The 16,642-nt window shown below is 38.9% G+C and overlaps 2 protein-coding genes and 1 long non-coding RNA gene across 3 annotated transcripts; all 3 read right to left on the bottom strand.

The window, feature by feature from the left end:
* Window positions 1–179: 179 nt before the first annotated feature.
* LOC110958842 (uncharacterized) lies at window positions 180–2,216 on the bottom strand. Its single transcript, XR_007938762.1, has 2 exons — window positions 1,572–2,216; window positions 180–307 (listed from the first exon to the last, which is right to left on the bottom strand). It is a non-coding gene; the product is annotated as an uncharacterized LOC110958842 (long non-coding RNA).
* A 3,165-nt stretch (window positions 2,217–5,381) lies between these two features.
* si:ch73-141c7.1 (coenzyme Q-binding protein COQ10 homolog, mitochondrial) lies at window positions 5,382–9,479 on the bottom strand. The gene is made up of 5 exons (XM_051941365.1): window positions 9,272–9,479; window positions 7,854–8,006; window positions 6,980–7,172; window positions 6,403–6,504; window positions 5,382–5,785 (listed from the first exon to the last, which is right to left on the bottom strand). The coding sequence occupies exons 1-5, from the start codon at window positions 9,373–9,375 to the stop codon at window positions 5,633–5,635; spliced, it is 705 nt and encodes a 234-aa protein (XP_051797325.1). The 5' UTR covers window positions 9,376–9,479; the 3' UTR covers window positions 5,382–5,632.
* Window positions 9,480–14,043: 4,564 nt separating this feature from the next.
* LOC127531649 (estradiol 17-beta-dehydrogenase 1-like) lies at window positions 14,044–16,416 on the bottom strand. The gene is made up of 6 exons (XM_051941364.1): window positions 16,320–16,416; window positions 15,821–15,982; window positions 15,552–15,731; window positions 15,313–15,406; window positions 15,011–15,194; window positions 14,044–14,199 (listed from the first exon to the last, which is right to left on the bottom strand). The coding sequence occupies exons 1-6, from the start codon at window positions 16,414–16,416 to the stop codon at window positions 14,044–14,046; spliced, it is 873 nt and encodes a 290-aa protein (XP_051797324.1).
* Window positions 16,417–16,642: the final 226 nt, after the last annotated feature.

Raw genomic sequence — 16,642 nt, 5'->3', positions numbered from 1 at the left:
AGCAGAGTTGGGAACAGATTCGAGATTGTTCATCATTGAAAATCGAAAAAAGTACATTCCTTTGATCTGCGCAGTGAAAATGCCTGTAAAAACAAGGAGAGTGGATTAAATTTCAGGATTTTTCATTTGGCTTTCCCTCTCTTTCTCCCTGTGCTTCAACATGCATTATTACCTGTTGAGGGATTGTAGCAGCTGCCAGTGTTTGAGAAAACCTTCTTATACTTAAGTGGGGTAGCAGTGGTGAAAGGTCCAATGTTTCCAGTGCCAGATTCCCTGAGAGTTGCCGAAAATGCTACTCGTGGAATGCCTGAAAATGTCAAAATACCACAAATATATCAGAAATGAGAATTTATGTAGATTAGCCCATAAGAACCCAGACCCATTTTTCCTTAAAGGAAAATTATGTGGGATATACCACAGACCAAGTGGACTATATAGACTGGGGCACTCAAAGTGCTTGTTACACTGGCATCACCGTGGGTCCTTATGGATTAAAATTACATTCCATTATGCCGCTGATGTTTCCAGAAATTGTAATTGTCATCCATATATGGCTCTATTTCTTACAGCATGTCTAAGATAAGACAGACATGCATAGGTGTTCATGTAATATTGCATTAACTGTTACTTCCAACAATACAAGCATCGTCTGTAAAAGTTGCAATGATTATGCAGGGTTATAGTCTTGTATAAATGTGACATTTACCAAAACTGTTGTAGAAAGTTTGCAGGCCCTCATTTTGAAGTATTTTGAGAACACCAATAAAATATTAGCCAGTTTACTATGACAGTTAATTGATATAATTAGTTTATATAATACTTGCAATGCTAGTGTCGTGGTTTCTCTTAGATGTGCTGAGGTTGAATATCACGTCCGGCGACACTGTTGCTTTTAATATAATTTTATTATAGAAAGACAGCATCTGAACAGGCCCCATGGTTTGTCTGTGGAGGTTCACAGCCAAAACGAACATCTCTCAGAATAATAAAGACAGCATCTGAACAGGCCCCATGGTTTGCCTGTGGAGGATTCAAAAGCCAATAAGAATCTCACCCCGAACAAAGCAGTCAGGTCGCTTTTATACCTTCTGGTGAAGGATATGAGCTCAACATGTGAGACTTTGGTAAAAACAGGATCCACCCCTAAATCAACATAGTATAGGGTTTCTCTTCTAGGGTAACAGATGTCCCTCACTGATATAGGTCCATACATGGAAACCTAACATAACATATGACTTCCCTTCAATGACAGGCCCCACGTCACTTTATGATCTCCCAGACAGAAACCACGTTAACATAAACATTCCCAGATCTCAGGTCAGAGATCACCAGCTTACATACCCAAAAAGGAAATGTATGTTCTCCCAGAAGTTACTGGTCAGATACTACAATAGACAAAACAGATTCCATTCTACTAACTTATTAAGTAATACATGTCTCAGATCAGATACTACACTGGTCCTTAATGTCACATACCGTCATGACAAAAGGGATTAGAAATGTAGAATTCCTAAGCCATGCGCTTCCTTAAACACTGTTGCATATCCCATAAAGAACATTTGCTACATTACCACCAGTAAGGTTACGCAGTTCCAGGACTTCCTTTTCAGTGTTTTGCAGCTTGGTCTCCAGGAAACTTATTTTGTCTGCCATATATGCGATTTTCTCTCCCATGGCTCCCAGGTTTTGAGCTATGGAAGTGAGGGAGCAGACATCACAGCTGGTTGAGTGCTGATAGGCTTCACCATTTGCTTTAGAAATTTGAGGTTCGCAAGAGCAGCAGCAAAACGCTAGAATCAGAGCCGCAAGTGTCTTCATCCTTGTGGTTTGAAAATCTTTGCTTCTGTGCAATGAGTCCCTGAAAAGTCTCCTGCTTAAAAACTTCACCTGACTTTGCACAAAACAGGAAATTCCCGAGAGTACGTGTGTTCGATTGGTGAATCATTCACCTGACCTTGTGCAAAATTTGAAAACACTAAGTTTACAAAAAGAAAAAAAAACTTGGTGCCACTAATGTTCATGATGTGCTTATGACGAGAGTCTTAATCTAAATTAAATATCACCTGTTAGATGAAGGTTAAAAAAATATTTTAAAAAATGAAGTGCTATTTAAAAAAGAAAGAACATACAAGGGTCCAACATGATACTAATGATAATCACATACTGAGCAATATACAGCATGTTACTGAAAGACAAAGTTTAAAATATAGTTCATACGTTGCATAACTAAAGTCAAAAGAGATGTGATCTGATTTTCAGAGCAACCTTGTTCAACCTTGTTTTCAGGCTGTGTCCTGAATGACTGGGAACTAAAAGATCTCCAGCTAAGCACAGTTAGTATATAGTCCTTGCTAAACCTGAATCAAAAAAATAGTTAAGTCTACAATCAAAAAGTAATAATAGCAGGCAATCAGTAGGAATGCCTAAATTGGAGATGAGGGTGCTTAAAAGTAGATTGAGTAATTATTACAGTTTTTCTCAATTGATAAGACACTGTTCCTGACAAATAGCACACATTTCCCAACACACTGCACACTGTTTTTTTTTATTTGAACAAAATTCACAAAGATCTATACACTTGTGTCAAAAGTGCACTTTATTGTCAAAATCTGAATTTTGTTTTCAAAATTAAGACACAAAGCAAAACTAGGACACTGCACTGCTAAATACAAAACAGTCCTCTCACTGTTTTCATATGAAGTGTAAAGAAATGACGCAGTCCCCGAAAATGACAACTTAAACACAAATGCATCCTCTGAATAAATCAGATTGTGATTAACTGTGCATTTCAAGAAAAAAAATAATGGTTGACAAAAAACACTACGTCTTTCTTTCCAGAGAAAACACAGCTTCTGATGTTGATGAGGTCCTGTGTCCTGACCAGGCTGAAAGAACTGATGCAGACGTGGTGTAAATATTTTCAAACTGTACAGTGTACAATACAGTGCTGGATTTTTTTTGTCTAACATTATTATCTTGAAATGTACAGTCAAGCACTGCAGTGGCCCCCTCTGATTTAATCAGACGATGCATTTGTGTTTAAGTTGTCATTTTTGAGGACTGCGTCATTTCTTTACACTTCATATGAAAACAGTGAGAGGACTGTTTTGTATTTAGCAGTGCAGTGTCCTCGTTTTGCTTTGTGTCTTAATTTTGAAAACAAAATTCAGATTTGACAATAAAGTGCACTTTTGACAAGTGTATAGATCTTTGTGAATTTTGTTCAAATAAAAAAAATAGGGTACAGTGTGATGGGAAATGTGTGCAATTTGTCAGGAACAGTGTCTTATCAATTGAGAAGAACTAATGTCATTACGTCACTGATTTGCTCGTGAAAACCAATAAAGAGTCTGCTTTGAGCACCAGTCACTCACTACAGGACTGTAACTCTGCCTCAAATGCATGTTTATTGCATAGTTTATATCACAAAATGACGTAGTTTGCTGTCACACTGACCTCTGATCTCCTTTCAGCATCTCATTCTGGGTCAATTTGGAGTGACTTTCCTCTGTCGTTAGATAACGGAGGCGGGTTTATCACTACAACACCTAAGAGTGGATCAGTTGGTACATATCACTATTGAATCCAGAGAAGGGTTATTTGACCCTAATCAGCATATCTTTTGTGAGCATTGAGGTCCTTAAACAAGCAATCAAGCAGACGACCTTTTTGCATATTCCTGTGGGGTCACTGCCTGGTTGTGAAACGGTGCTGTTTACAGATCAACAAGCTGCAGGTTGCCTACCCCTGCTCTATATACAAGATACAGTGTAACTAAATATTCAGACAGAGAAACTGAGACAGTTGTTCTTTTGTAATGTTTTCATGTCAGACACTTCTTCTCAATAAATCTTCAGCAAAAAAAACATGAGTTTTGATATCTTCCAAACATTTTGTAAAATCGTGCAACGAGTCAATCAAAATTGAAAACCCTACAGAGCAGTCACTCATCATTATTCATTCAGACAGATGGTTTGAGAGGAGTAAAAGAGAATACTTTGTCAAAGCACAGACAGCATCTCTGAACTGAGGGGGAGGGTTATGACACCACCTCTACAATGCAGTATTGGACTTTGTAGTGTAAGACTGTATAATTGAGTAGATGTGAGACTTTGATAATGTGTGTGCAAGAGAGAAATGAATATGAGTGACTGCTCTGTAGGGTTTTCAATTTTGATTGACTCGTTGCACGATTTCACAAAATGTTAGGAAGATATCAAAACAGGCTTTTTTTTTGCTGAGGATTTTTTGAGAAGTGTCTGACATGAAAACATTACAAAAGAACTACTGTCTCAGTTTCTCTGAATATTTAGTTACACTGTATCCTGGATATAGAGCAGGGGTAGGCAACCTGCAGCTTGTTGATCTGTAAACAGCACCGTTTCACAACCAGGCAGTGACCCCACAGGAATATGTAAAAAGGTCGTCTGCTTGATTGCCTGTTTGAGTGGCCTATTGTGTGACAAAGCCAAGGCAGCCCTGCAGCCACATTTGCAAATATTCAGATGCTAATTGTAGCTATCCAGATTCGTTAGTTTGGTATCGGGGTCTTCTGACCACTTTCTGGGCTTGCTTTATAGCCAAAAAAAAAACAAAAAAAAAAACAAACCTGGTTTTGCTAATATTAAAGGTGCCAAAGCAAAGCCTCACCAGCTGTACCTCATTACACTAATCAGGCCTCTACAATCATGTTCTGCCTGTGAAACTGCGTTTCAAGCCATTTGCTATTTAAAATTAGTTTGCTTGTTTCCTCTCCTGAATTTACACTGTTCTCCATGTTTATAGCTGCCTGTTCTGATTCCTTCCTCTCATTTCTCTGTTTTTGGGTTAATTAGTTCTATGCAACAGTGCATTATGTATAATTTGCCAATTATCTATTAAGTCCTATTGTGTTTGTACGTACCATGTCTGAGTACACACCGACATAATTAGATTCACATTTTCTATAAGCATGCAAGGAGTGCCTTTGCTGACAACTCTAGCACGTTTGAGTAAGAGCAATTAATTTTGACCTTAGAGTTTAACTTTGTAGAGTTAAAATAATCACAAGGTCTCGGCAATCTAAAACGAGTAACATGTCCTTTTGAAGACTTCTGAACACGGGTCATCTTGCGTAATTGTTCCTGGGAGCATGTATTTTTCCAGATGCTTACTCAACACAAGATGTAACCAATTACACATATGTTCCAAGATGCTGGAAATCAAACAATATATGTAACAAAATATAAATCTATCAATAAATGTCTGGAAAAGGGTTTACCAAAACACAAGAGCTTCTTAATTACACTCAAAATCTCTTAAACCCGTCAGATGTTTCAACACTGCAGGAGTCACTTGTCAGAACATCACATAATTTTACAAAGAAAACATATCCGACGTGATTGTTTAAAATCATGTCTTTATTCCAATCCACAAAATAAATATATGCACATAAAGTAAATAAATTGGTGACTTCAAAATAAATAAAGTCTATTCTACTTGCATTTTAGTTCAAGGATAAAATACAAGTGTGTGCAAAAACAAGTTCCAGTCTTCTGCACAAGACAAGGGTTGATCGAGGTAAAGCAGCAGCATGTCAGAGTTTGGTTAAGTCCAAGTGGTTGTGAACGGAGAGATAGTCAAAGACATGGCCTCAAGATGATTGCCTCCTCCGTGGTGCCTCATGCTGATTCCTGTAAAGTGTCGCCGCCCGTGACTCAAAGGCACTGACCATCTGCTTAACCACTTCATCAAAGAACACACTGGCAAGCTGAGAGTGCAGAAGAGACTTGAACTCAAATGACACCTGCAGAAGACAGAGGGGGGGATGGCATGTTATCTCACCATTTTTAACAACTTTCTGTCTAGTTACACAAACAATACATCTGGCTACAGTTTAAAGTTGCAGATCTTCTTTAATTGCAGTGTTAAGTCATTTTTGACAGTCATGCTTTACTTCCTTTAAATGCTTATGGGCAATCAGTTGCACAACACCACTTGTTTGACATGTTTTACTGAAATCCCACTACGTACTTCCTGGCTGACCCTGACATAATCTGAGCCAACATTAAGGTCAGACTCCTGTCACCAGCTCTAACACTGTTCCCTTCCCTGACCGCTATTTCAGGCTGCCTGCCTCAATGGACACCGGCATGTTACTCAAGACTAAATTTAGAGCATAATGAGATTTTAGCCAACACTTCTTCTCAGTAATCCAGTCACAATAGTACAGGAATGGAGACTTAAAATTAGTCCCTTCTTAAGCATGCAATCTGATCTCTTAAGTCCCGTGAACAAGTCACTCCTGGGTGGTTTCATTTCATGGATTCACTGTCAATGTGGTTGTATTTCTGCAGCTGTTGACAAAATTTGATTTCCGCATCACTCCAAAGATTAGATATTCATTTAAGTTTAAACACTTACAGAGAATTCCACTTTGCAGGAGTCTGGTCGGTCTGTGGCTCCAGGGGCAAACCTCCATATTGTTTCAAGATGACTGAAGAGGGATCCATCAGTGCACACAGCCTGTTTCAAACAACATGACCCTTTATCATTGATTGCAACAAGCCCAGATGATCACAGAATCATGACAAGCCTACAATACGGTTACACTGAGCCATACATAACTCGTTAAATTTCTTCTTAACAGAAAATAGGAAGTTGTGGAGTGACCAACAGTCCACTACAGTTGAAAGATTCTAATGCACTTCCTCATGTTGGTTCTAAGAAAACTTCCACTGTACTGACATCACTAAGAAACTTCTCTCTTCAACTTCTTTGTTTATACAAAGAGGTCAGAACATTTAAAAACTGAAGCACCCAAATGGTATAAACTTTGAATATGCCATCTGTGTTTTGTTTTGAGGGACTTCTCAGAAGAAGAAAAAAAAAAAAAAAAAAAAAAAAAATCGCTACTCAAAGTTAAAAAAAAAAAAAAAAAAAAAAAAAGTATAGTTAACAAAATAAGACCATATTTGCAATGTCTAGAAGAAGTACTTACTCTGACTTGGTGGTTTGGAACAACGGTGATCTCAGAGATGTATCGCTCAACAATTGGAGGAAAACCTATTTCAAGCTCTGCTCGGATGCCCCCGTTTTGTCCCCTCATAACTCGAGACTTCTTGCACCAGGGAACGAAGTGCTGGTACTGGTCCACACTGGACACCACACTGTACATCTGCTCTGTAGTGTACCTGAGCACAGAGGTACATGAAGGCAGAAGCACAACCAATGAGATGATATGGTCATGTTAAAATAGAGTTACAAGTTCAACTGTTACAGTTTATAGCAATTTCAATTTAAAGCTCTGTTTAAAGTGTATTTAGGAACTCTTAGTTTGTGTTTTTTTATTTTGCATTTAATAAAATTATATTTTGTTCTTTCAATGTCAAATTAATATATGCTCCTAACAGCTGTAACTAACAATTTTTTTAACTAATGTGCAGATTGTTTCGATTAAATATTTTTCTATGAATTGCTAAAAAGTTGTAAAAAAAAAAAAAAAAATGTAAATCACAATATTCCACATCGCAAACTGCATAATTTGTCCAAGTAAAATCTAAATGTCCAAAATTCAAAGACATTCTATATATCTCGTAGCACGCATGGCAAAGAAAAACAGAAGGTGACCACATTTGAGAAGTTGGAACCAAGAAATGTTATGCAGATTTGTTGACAATGCAACTGAAAAAGACTATTGAATCATTCAGAGCTAATGGATTCAGCTCTGCTCCCAACATAACGTGAATATGCGTTTGTGTGTCTCATTGGAAACTATTTTTTTTTCCTTTTACCATGATTTTTTTTTGCATATTGCACATTTCTTGGGCGTAACAGTGGTTTTTAGCCTTCAGATATTGTAAGGGGGCACTCACTCTAATGTCCGGCACTCTGTGTACTCCATCCTGCGGTTGCTGATGGAAGCAGCCAGGTTGATGAAGCTTCGGCTGGGTGTGCTCAAAGGGGTGGTGGGGCAGAGGCTGAGGCTGGCCCTCCTTTCAGCCAGGATGCCACATGAACCCAAGTGTCTGAGGAGAGGACATCATACATTTATGAGCACATATGTGTTGTAAATTAACACAAATGTAGGAGAATCAAAATCACTCATTTACAGTTTTCTTAAGACAACAGACTTGGATGAAGATTTCCTTACTGTTGATATTGACTTTCTTATTGTATTTCCATTTCTCACTGTGGATCATCTGCCAGAAACTGATGTCTGTGCATCGTTTCACCTGCTCTGTGTCCTATATTATATCCAATCAGGAGTTTTTACAAGTCAAAAAAACAGTTCAATATATGTCAGCCTTTACATTGTGACTGAAATCTCATTACTGCATCAGAATGACTTGACTGCATTTACAAGAGTTCGATTTTAAAGATAAAGACTGGATTGGCCAGTTTCCATAAGTCTGCAGCTGCTTTGGTCTGAATTTTTTAAGAATAGAATCACTTTATTCATCCCCAAAGGGAAAATTAATTGTCAGGGTTCTTATTTGTTTAATTTTGAATTGAATAGCCAGACTGCTGATGAAAAGAAAGACTCCCTAAATCTTTCATTCCTGCAGGGCAGGGATAGAGCCGTCCACTGATGTTTTGTTGTTCACGGAGGCAGATGTGAAGTGGATGATTCATGTTTGTCAGAATGGCCTCCATCTTGCGCAGTGCCCGTCTCTCCACCTCATCCTCCAATGTATCATACATAATGTGCATATATGCGTAAATTTATGTGTGATGACAGCAAAAGTGCGTCTTTGTGAAACTTTAATGCATCTTGTAAGCGAATATTTGCGACTACACGTGCAGTTTACAGTGTAATCTGTGTTTATGTGTTTCTAATATGCTTGTTTAGACATGATTTACAGCTGGCTTTCAGTTCAGGCAATTTCATGTTTTCCCTGAAAACTAACACTGTTACTCATGCGCTAACATAATTGCACAAGGAGTTTCTAATCATCAATTAGCTTTTCAACGCCATTATCTAACACAATCTAGCATTCGAATGCAGGAGTGATGGTTGCTGGAAATGTTCCTCTGTACCTCTATGTAGATATTCCATTAAAATCTGCTGTTTTCAGCACAACCCCCGCAGCATAATACAAAAACCGAAAGCACCATGGTGAAGTCCCGTGACTACCAAACATAGCGACACACACTCGAATACTATTATAACTTCAAAAGCTACATTTTTACAAGCAACACCTGAATTTTAACCCCAATAACTTTACGTAACCTTCTGCAGTATTTCGTCTACCTGAATACATCTCTGTGGGGAAATTCCACGACGACTCACCTGAAATTTGTTCTTCTCGTGTTTCCCCGCATTAACTTCGAAGAGTGGACCTCAGACATCTCCAGCAGCGCCCTGAGGAGCAGAGGGGTCGTTTTGTTGGTCATTGGGAAGTTTGTGATAAAAAACTAATGAAGTTCTTCGATCGGAAAAACGCCGGTATTCACAGATAACCACCAGCAGCTGTAGTAAAAACCGGTCCTGTGTCCTGAATGAAGAGACACAGCACTTTCAGCAAAGTCTGGAGTGACGTAACGGGAGGCGCACAGGCTCCGGCCAATCAGATCACTAATAGGTAATTTTAAACTCTTTGTCAGGATCACAGGAGATTTAAACTAAAAAATGTCCAAATTAGGCAAAGGGATTGCTTAAAAATGAGCAATGAGGATGAGCATTTATGGGTTTCACCAGCAAATAATTAAACATATTTCATTCAGGCTATCTTATCAGGGGAGGTCTGGCATTAGTAGAAAGTGCCTGAATTCAGGAATTATTTTATTAGCACTGTATGTCTGTTTTTCTATAAACCACTTGCTTAATTACAAAAAATCATCATTGTTATCTGTATTGTTATGAGATGCAAAATGACTATATATGTCTCTCCAGTCGTCACTCATAGAGAGGAAGACAGGGGTCATTTAAAACAGTCTCACAGAAATAAAAAAGGAAACAGAGATTCCTTGCCTCACTGTAAGTAAATTACACACATATGACTCATTTGTGACAAATGTCGACGACCGAGTTCATCGAAATTCTAGAAGTTTCTACGATCAATCCAAAGTCTAAATGATAGTGTGCAGCCCAGTAGGCACATGCTGTACACATGATAAAACTGGACTTTGGTGCCACCAATGAATAAGGGCAACCTGTATACTATCAAACTGACTGTACTATTGTTTAAAGCAATGAGAAAGCAAAAATATGATCAAATATAAAATTCAAATGCACAGACTTTATAAAAAAAAGTTTAAATAATTGTAGAAAAGGTGGAAAACTCTATTTGATTTTTCTATATTTCACAGCAGTCTCTACATGACCCTCATTATATTGATCTGCATAAAACCGCAGACTTTAAGAGGCTGACGTATGTGTCACGTAAGTGGCTGTGTGGTAACACTGCCAGAACTGGTAGGGCAGGATCCATTTCAGGATCTAGAGTGGAATTAGGCCACTTGATCAGGGCAGGATTTAAGAACCTCAGTAAATCCCATCAAAGATAGGCCGGAAACGTAACTCGTAGATGTACAGACAAGATAACCTGTCTCATGTTTGAGGAGAACATGCTCAAAGGCTTAAGGGGGAGCTTCACCCGGTCGAGTACTAAAAATGACCACTGTTGAAAGTTTCATATTGCACACACTTTTTAAGATAAGGCATGCAACCTGTACATTTTTAGAGACCTCTAAACACCAACTTTACTGTGAAACCAATTTTTTATCAATCATAAACTTTAAGTGCCAATTTCTCAAAACTTGATTTTCAGACACATGTAAACTGCCCCTTAATTTATCTTCTTACGCTTTTTACCAAAACTTCCCATTTTTGGCATGCTGCTAGTATAGGCTATGTAGAATGCACCTATTAGCCATTTTTTTGATAACTTCATTCTATGCTGAGTTATATACGAAAATCTTTGTAGCAATTGTTTCGTTTCATTACCATGGTAACCACAGTGAAATATGACAAAATGCCTAATAGGTGCACAGGTCCATACTTAAAGTACTACGTGGTGCATTGGTATCATTTTATGTTAAATATTGCATGAGATTTTGCTTGGGGCAAATACAAGATGTAATTCCGGGTTCCATAATTCAACAGTATTTAATTTCAATCCAGTTGTTCAAAATGAAAAAAAAATTGGTTTCACAGTAAAGTTGGTGTTTAGAGGTCTCTAAAAATGTACAGGTTGCATACCTTATCTTAAAAAGTGTGTGCAATATAAAACTTTCAACATTGGTCATTTTTAGTACTCGGCCGCGTGAAGCTCCCCCTTAACAGTCCCAGACTGAGCCAAGAATAACACTGAATGGATGCTGCTCCAGCTGGCCCTCCTTCAGTCTAATCCTTGAACTTTACTCAGTTCAGTGATTCAAAAGCCTGATTGCAGCAGGTTATCTCTACAATCATCAACAATTCTGGAGGACTATTCATATATCCACCTTTTAATACTGATTTTAAACCTATAAAGATTTATGTTAGAATGGAAAGTTACAAGATGTCATTCTTTGTTTATGCTATCTTGAATTGCTTTCTATTGGATTTTTTTGTTTGTTTGTTCATGCTGACTTGTTATCTCAAGACAGTCACTAAATTCACTAAGCTGCTCAACACCTGTGTCATGGAGTCACTTCATTGATGTCACTTCTTTCACTGCACTTTGATTCCAGTGAATATATTAATCATTGACAGGTCAGTCAGTCAATAGACTTTAATGTCACCCTTCACATGTCAAATACATGCAACCTTTGAGGACAACACCCCAGTGTTATCACTGAAGGATTTTTAAAAAAAAGCCACATATCATAATGTAATTACCACGGTATATTCAAAATGATGTAATCTTTATCATATCCAGCGATCACTTCTTTTTCACAGGCCTCGTTTATAATGGCCGGACAGCTTGTTGCATGATGAAAATCACTCTATCGACCAGGGAGATCTCACCCTCCATTTACTTATATTAACATATATTTTGTTTTCCCAATACAGGCAAACAGGCATGATGAATGTATGGCCCTGCTGGGACACAGAACTGGTCTGAGATCAGGCAACTTCCAGGCTCTACTGTAAAGTCGGGAGAGGGAGCATTTTATTCCGTTTTATCTCAGCGTGACAAATAAAGGGTCTTTTCTTTAAAGTGCAATCTGCAGATGGCAAGAATGTGTTACATTTTTTTTGCAAAATGAGGTGTTAAAACATGCAAAGTCACGTTTTGTTACAGGCTGTGAGCTGTGGCAGGGCTCTCCCCTCCCTTGGCCTTGCTCTCTCTCTCTTTGCAGGTGTGTGCTGTGCTGATGAGGAGACCAGGTGTGTGTCATTTGTCATCAGCAGATCATGTGCAGGTGGAGGTCAGCTAATCAGGTCCTGGCGTCCTATAAGAACCGTCATCAGTCGTCGTTTGATGACGGACTGTGTTTGTTCCTCCATGCTGACCTCTGCTTGCTTTTGGTTACCTGACTCCTTGGTCCTCTGTTCAATCTGTGTAGTATTTTAAATAGAATTAAACAGTGCCATGCATTTATCGAACATAGATTAACATAGTTAAGGCCTCTGGTCCAAATGTCGTCCTGGGTCCTCTGTGGATTCTGGCTGGGTCAAGGAAAATCCTCTGTTGTCAGCCCCCCTAAGAGACAGCAAGGTCCCCAGCCCTGGTGTCATCAGACACAGGTCATACAAATCTCACTAGGTTAGCATAGCAACTGTGTTAGCTCCCTATAGTCAAGAGCAGTTTGGGTTGAGCTTTTGGGTTTTAGTGCATAGTTCTGGTTGCTTAGTTTTTTTTGTTGTTGTTTTGTTTTGTTTTTTTTGGGGGGGCGGGGGCATGTCACCCATTGAGCATGTTTGGGATGCTCTGGATCGGCGTATGATGGCGTGTACCAGTTCCCACCAATATCCAGCAACTTCGCACAGCCATTGAAGAGGAGTAGACAGACACAGACACTCCCCCAATAAAACAAAACTGCACCTTTCAGAGTGTCCTTTTATTGTGGGCAGTCTAAGGCACACCTGTGGACTAATCATGGTGTCTAATCAGCATCTTGATATGGCACACCTGTGAGGTGGGATGGATTATCTCAGCAAAGGAGAAGTGCTCACTATCACAGACTTAGATTTGTGAACAATATTTGAGAGAAATGGTGATATTGTGTATGTGGAAAAAGTTTTAGATCTTTGAGTTCATCTCATAAAAAATGGGAGCAAAAACAAAAGTGTTGTGTTTATATTTTTGTTGAATGTATTTATATCTCAGCTGCAAACAGTCCAGTCTGGACCAAACTTCATATGATGGACAAGAGTCCAGGTCTGAACACATCCACACGCATAAATTTGAAAATACTCATAGCGCCACCTATTGGCAACAGCAAGTTATTGTCATTACATTTGCATGTACCATTGCCCGATACTTTTTCATATCATACTGAAATTTAGACAGCTCAGTGTTCATGCCTTGACGATGCCACAGTGTGAAAATTTTGACAGGTTTGGAACCCTCATGCTCGCCAAAATTAACACACACATCAGGACTGCTGAAGATTTGATATTTTAGATGAACTGCACAAGTGTACGGAAAAACAGCTCCTTAGCGCCACCTGGAAAATTTCAAACATTTACTGCAGCCAGTACCTGTCACCTACAGTTATGAAACTTGGTATGCATATGTAACTGGTCAAGAGGCACAACAATGTAATTGACCAAAAAAAAAAAGTAAAACAAGTGTGATAAGAACACTGTCAAGCAAGACGAATGCAAAATCTGTGGTAGTCTATGACTCAAAACACAATACTAAATCCTAAACAAATATTTCACCACTAAACCAAAGAATAGTCTATTTTTACACTTTCTGTACGATAAGGAGTGTTGTTTCCGATAAGTGACACTTATAAATAGAAGCACGGAGTCTCTCCCTGCCATGAACTCTACTCACAAAACTTTATCTTCACTGACCTTTCCAGTTGAGCAACAACAGCAACAGGAACCACTTTGTTTGGGAGGAAATCAAAATGAGAAAAGCTAAATATTAACTAAAGAGCAGCGGCTGCACTATCTAAAACTAACTATTGTTCCTCAGCTGAGAAAATGATTTTGCTCATAGCGCTGATGTACTGTGATCCATCTGGTTCTGTCATCTTCAGTTTGGTCAGAGGTGGCACAGCGCTGGTGCTGAAGTATCTGAATGCAGGGCTGGGTGACTGGATGGCATCTAGAAATACCTTGGAGACAAAAAGTAAACACACAATTGTTGACGAAGGTAAAGGTGCTCCTAAACTGACACACAGAGTTCTATAAATTTATTGCAATTAATTTATGATCCTTGAATAAATTAAAAGTATTACAAAAACAATGTACTTTGTTCTTCAGCATAAAGAATGGCCCCTGTCTGTGTTATATTAATACAGGATTACTACTGAAACACTTAACTGTACGTAATTGTAATTGTATGTAGTTTTATTGTAGTTGTGTACGTGAAATTTTGAACTACAAAGTAATTTTAAAAAAGCAGATAGTAGATATGTGTGTATGTTTTTTTTTAAACACATTGAAAGTGTTCAAGCACAACATCTGAGTAAATAAGTATATTTTTTTATTTTTTAAGTTAAGAAGTTCATGCTCAGTGTAACCCGCCTAAAAAAATGAATTCTTTTTTTGTTGTATTTTAGCATGACACACTAAGGAGCTGTGTGAAACTGCCCCAGTATCAGTTAATAAAAAACAAACAACTGACTCACAGTTTTGGATTTTTTTCTGCGAGTTTGTGTGAAAAAAAAAAATGTCAGGACTACTAATACAGAATAGTGTATCAGTCTGTAGCCAAAATGTATGTGATTTCTTCAAATTATTAGGTTAACATGATTACATTGTATTTTACTACATTAAAGTAATTATGTAATAGATTTTAAGCAGAAATACTTGCATCAGTAACACCCCTTAAACAGCCAAACTCATTTAACCTTGCTGGTACAATAGACACATCGCACCACACGTAGACATTACTAATGAAGTTCTAATCTACCAAAGACATACCTTTACAATGTCGTCAGTGTCCTGTGCAGCATTTTGGAAAACAGAGCTACAGTGCTGCAGGTATTTTTCATAAAGGCTCAGTGTTTGGGTGTCAAGTTGTTGGAGAGATGCATCCTCAAGTTCCACCTTCTGCAAGTTGACCAGGAAGTCAGTGTTGACTGGACCACACTCAATGAGACTCACACTGCAAGAGGAAGCATTTTGGTCAAGACTACATCCTTACTGACACTTAGAGACAGAGTTTGTACTCTTAAATAGCCTTTAAACAAAGCAATCAAGATGCAACACACTTCATAACTCACTGAATGTTGAAGTGTTGTAGGAGGACAGCCAAACTCTCACATGCTCCCTCTATTGCAAATTTGCTGGCACAGTACATCTCATTAAATGGGAGACCTGCAAGACCATATTTTGGTAATTTCATGCATGGTGAGAAGCATCATGATGATCTACTCACATGATTTCTCCTCATTACAAAAACTGCACATGCAGAACACTGTTGGCAGTCAGTAAATCCACAAAATGAAGCAGCTTGTCTCACCGTGAAGCCCTCCGGTGCTGCCAGTGACCAGAATGCGGCCCTGGCCCCGAGCCTTCATATTTGACAGAAAGGCCTGGATGGTCTGAACGGTACCCAGGAGGTTGACCTCCAGGATCTTCCTCATCGAGTCCAACGACTGCACCTCCAGTGGCCCCATCAAACCCACGCCAGCGTTGCACACTGTGAGTAATTCACATGGAATAATTAGCACGGGCAAATCAAATCCAATCCTGTCCAATCATGATCAAAACACACAGACAGGAGCATACCCAGAATGTCCACTCGTTTCTCCAAAACCCTGTCTCTTGCATTCAGGATGGACTGCCGGTCTGTCACATCCATTTGGAGTATGTCCAAAGTGTCTTTGTGCAGGCCTTTCACACACTCTAAGAGACGTTCCTTCTTGGCCAGGTTTCTCATTGTGGCATAGACTGAACAGAAAGTAGAGCTTATTAGCATGTTTTATTGTGTGTGCAAATATAGAATTTACACCTTAGGCTCATGCACAAATACAAATAAGTAATAGTAAAGTTTTCATGCAACATTTCTACAGATTATCTGCTCCGCCTCACTTTAGCATGGTGGATCTGATGGGGTGTCAAGTCAAGTTATTTGTGTAGCACAAATTTGCATGTTACACAGAGTCTTAATGGCTTTAAAGGCAGTTACCTTTATAGTTCCTGACCCAGTGCAAGCCCTCTAAAATACATTTTCTTACATAAGAAATACTGCAGCAGAACGTGATTGGCAGGTGTCAGCTGTGGTTACCTTTGAATCTTTTGTCGGGGTCAGAGGCTAAGCGAACCGCCAGGCTGAGACCAATCCCGGAGGAGCAGCCTGTGATCAGCACCACCTTCTTGTCCATTGAGCCTGGCTTACCAACCTTCAATGGAGAGCAGCTGGAGCAAAGTGAGAGGAAGGCCACCAACAGAGCCAGACAATAGCATGGAGGCATGTGAAAACTTCTTCCAGTGTTTTTAAGTCTGTCACTATCACAAGGCTGGTAAATCCTAAACATCTGCCTGTTATCAGCCACCTGGAGCCCCTCTACTTTTTCTCATGTCCTTGCTAGTATAGTGTATTTTTTTTCT

This window comes from Acanthochromis polyacanthus, chromosome 21 (genome assembly GCF_021347895.1).
Source record: "Acanthochromis polyacanthus isolate Apoly-LR-REF ecotype Palm Island chromosome 21, KAUST_Apoly_ChrSc, whole genome shotgun sequence".
NCBI classification, from domain to species: domain Eukaryota; kingdom Metazoa; phylum Chordata; class Actinopteri; family Pomacentridae; genus Acanthochromis; species Acanthochromis polyacanthus.
Note: the sequence above shows the minus strand (reverse complement) of the source record. Positions and strands in the feature narration are given on the sequence as shown.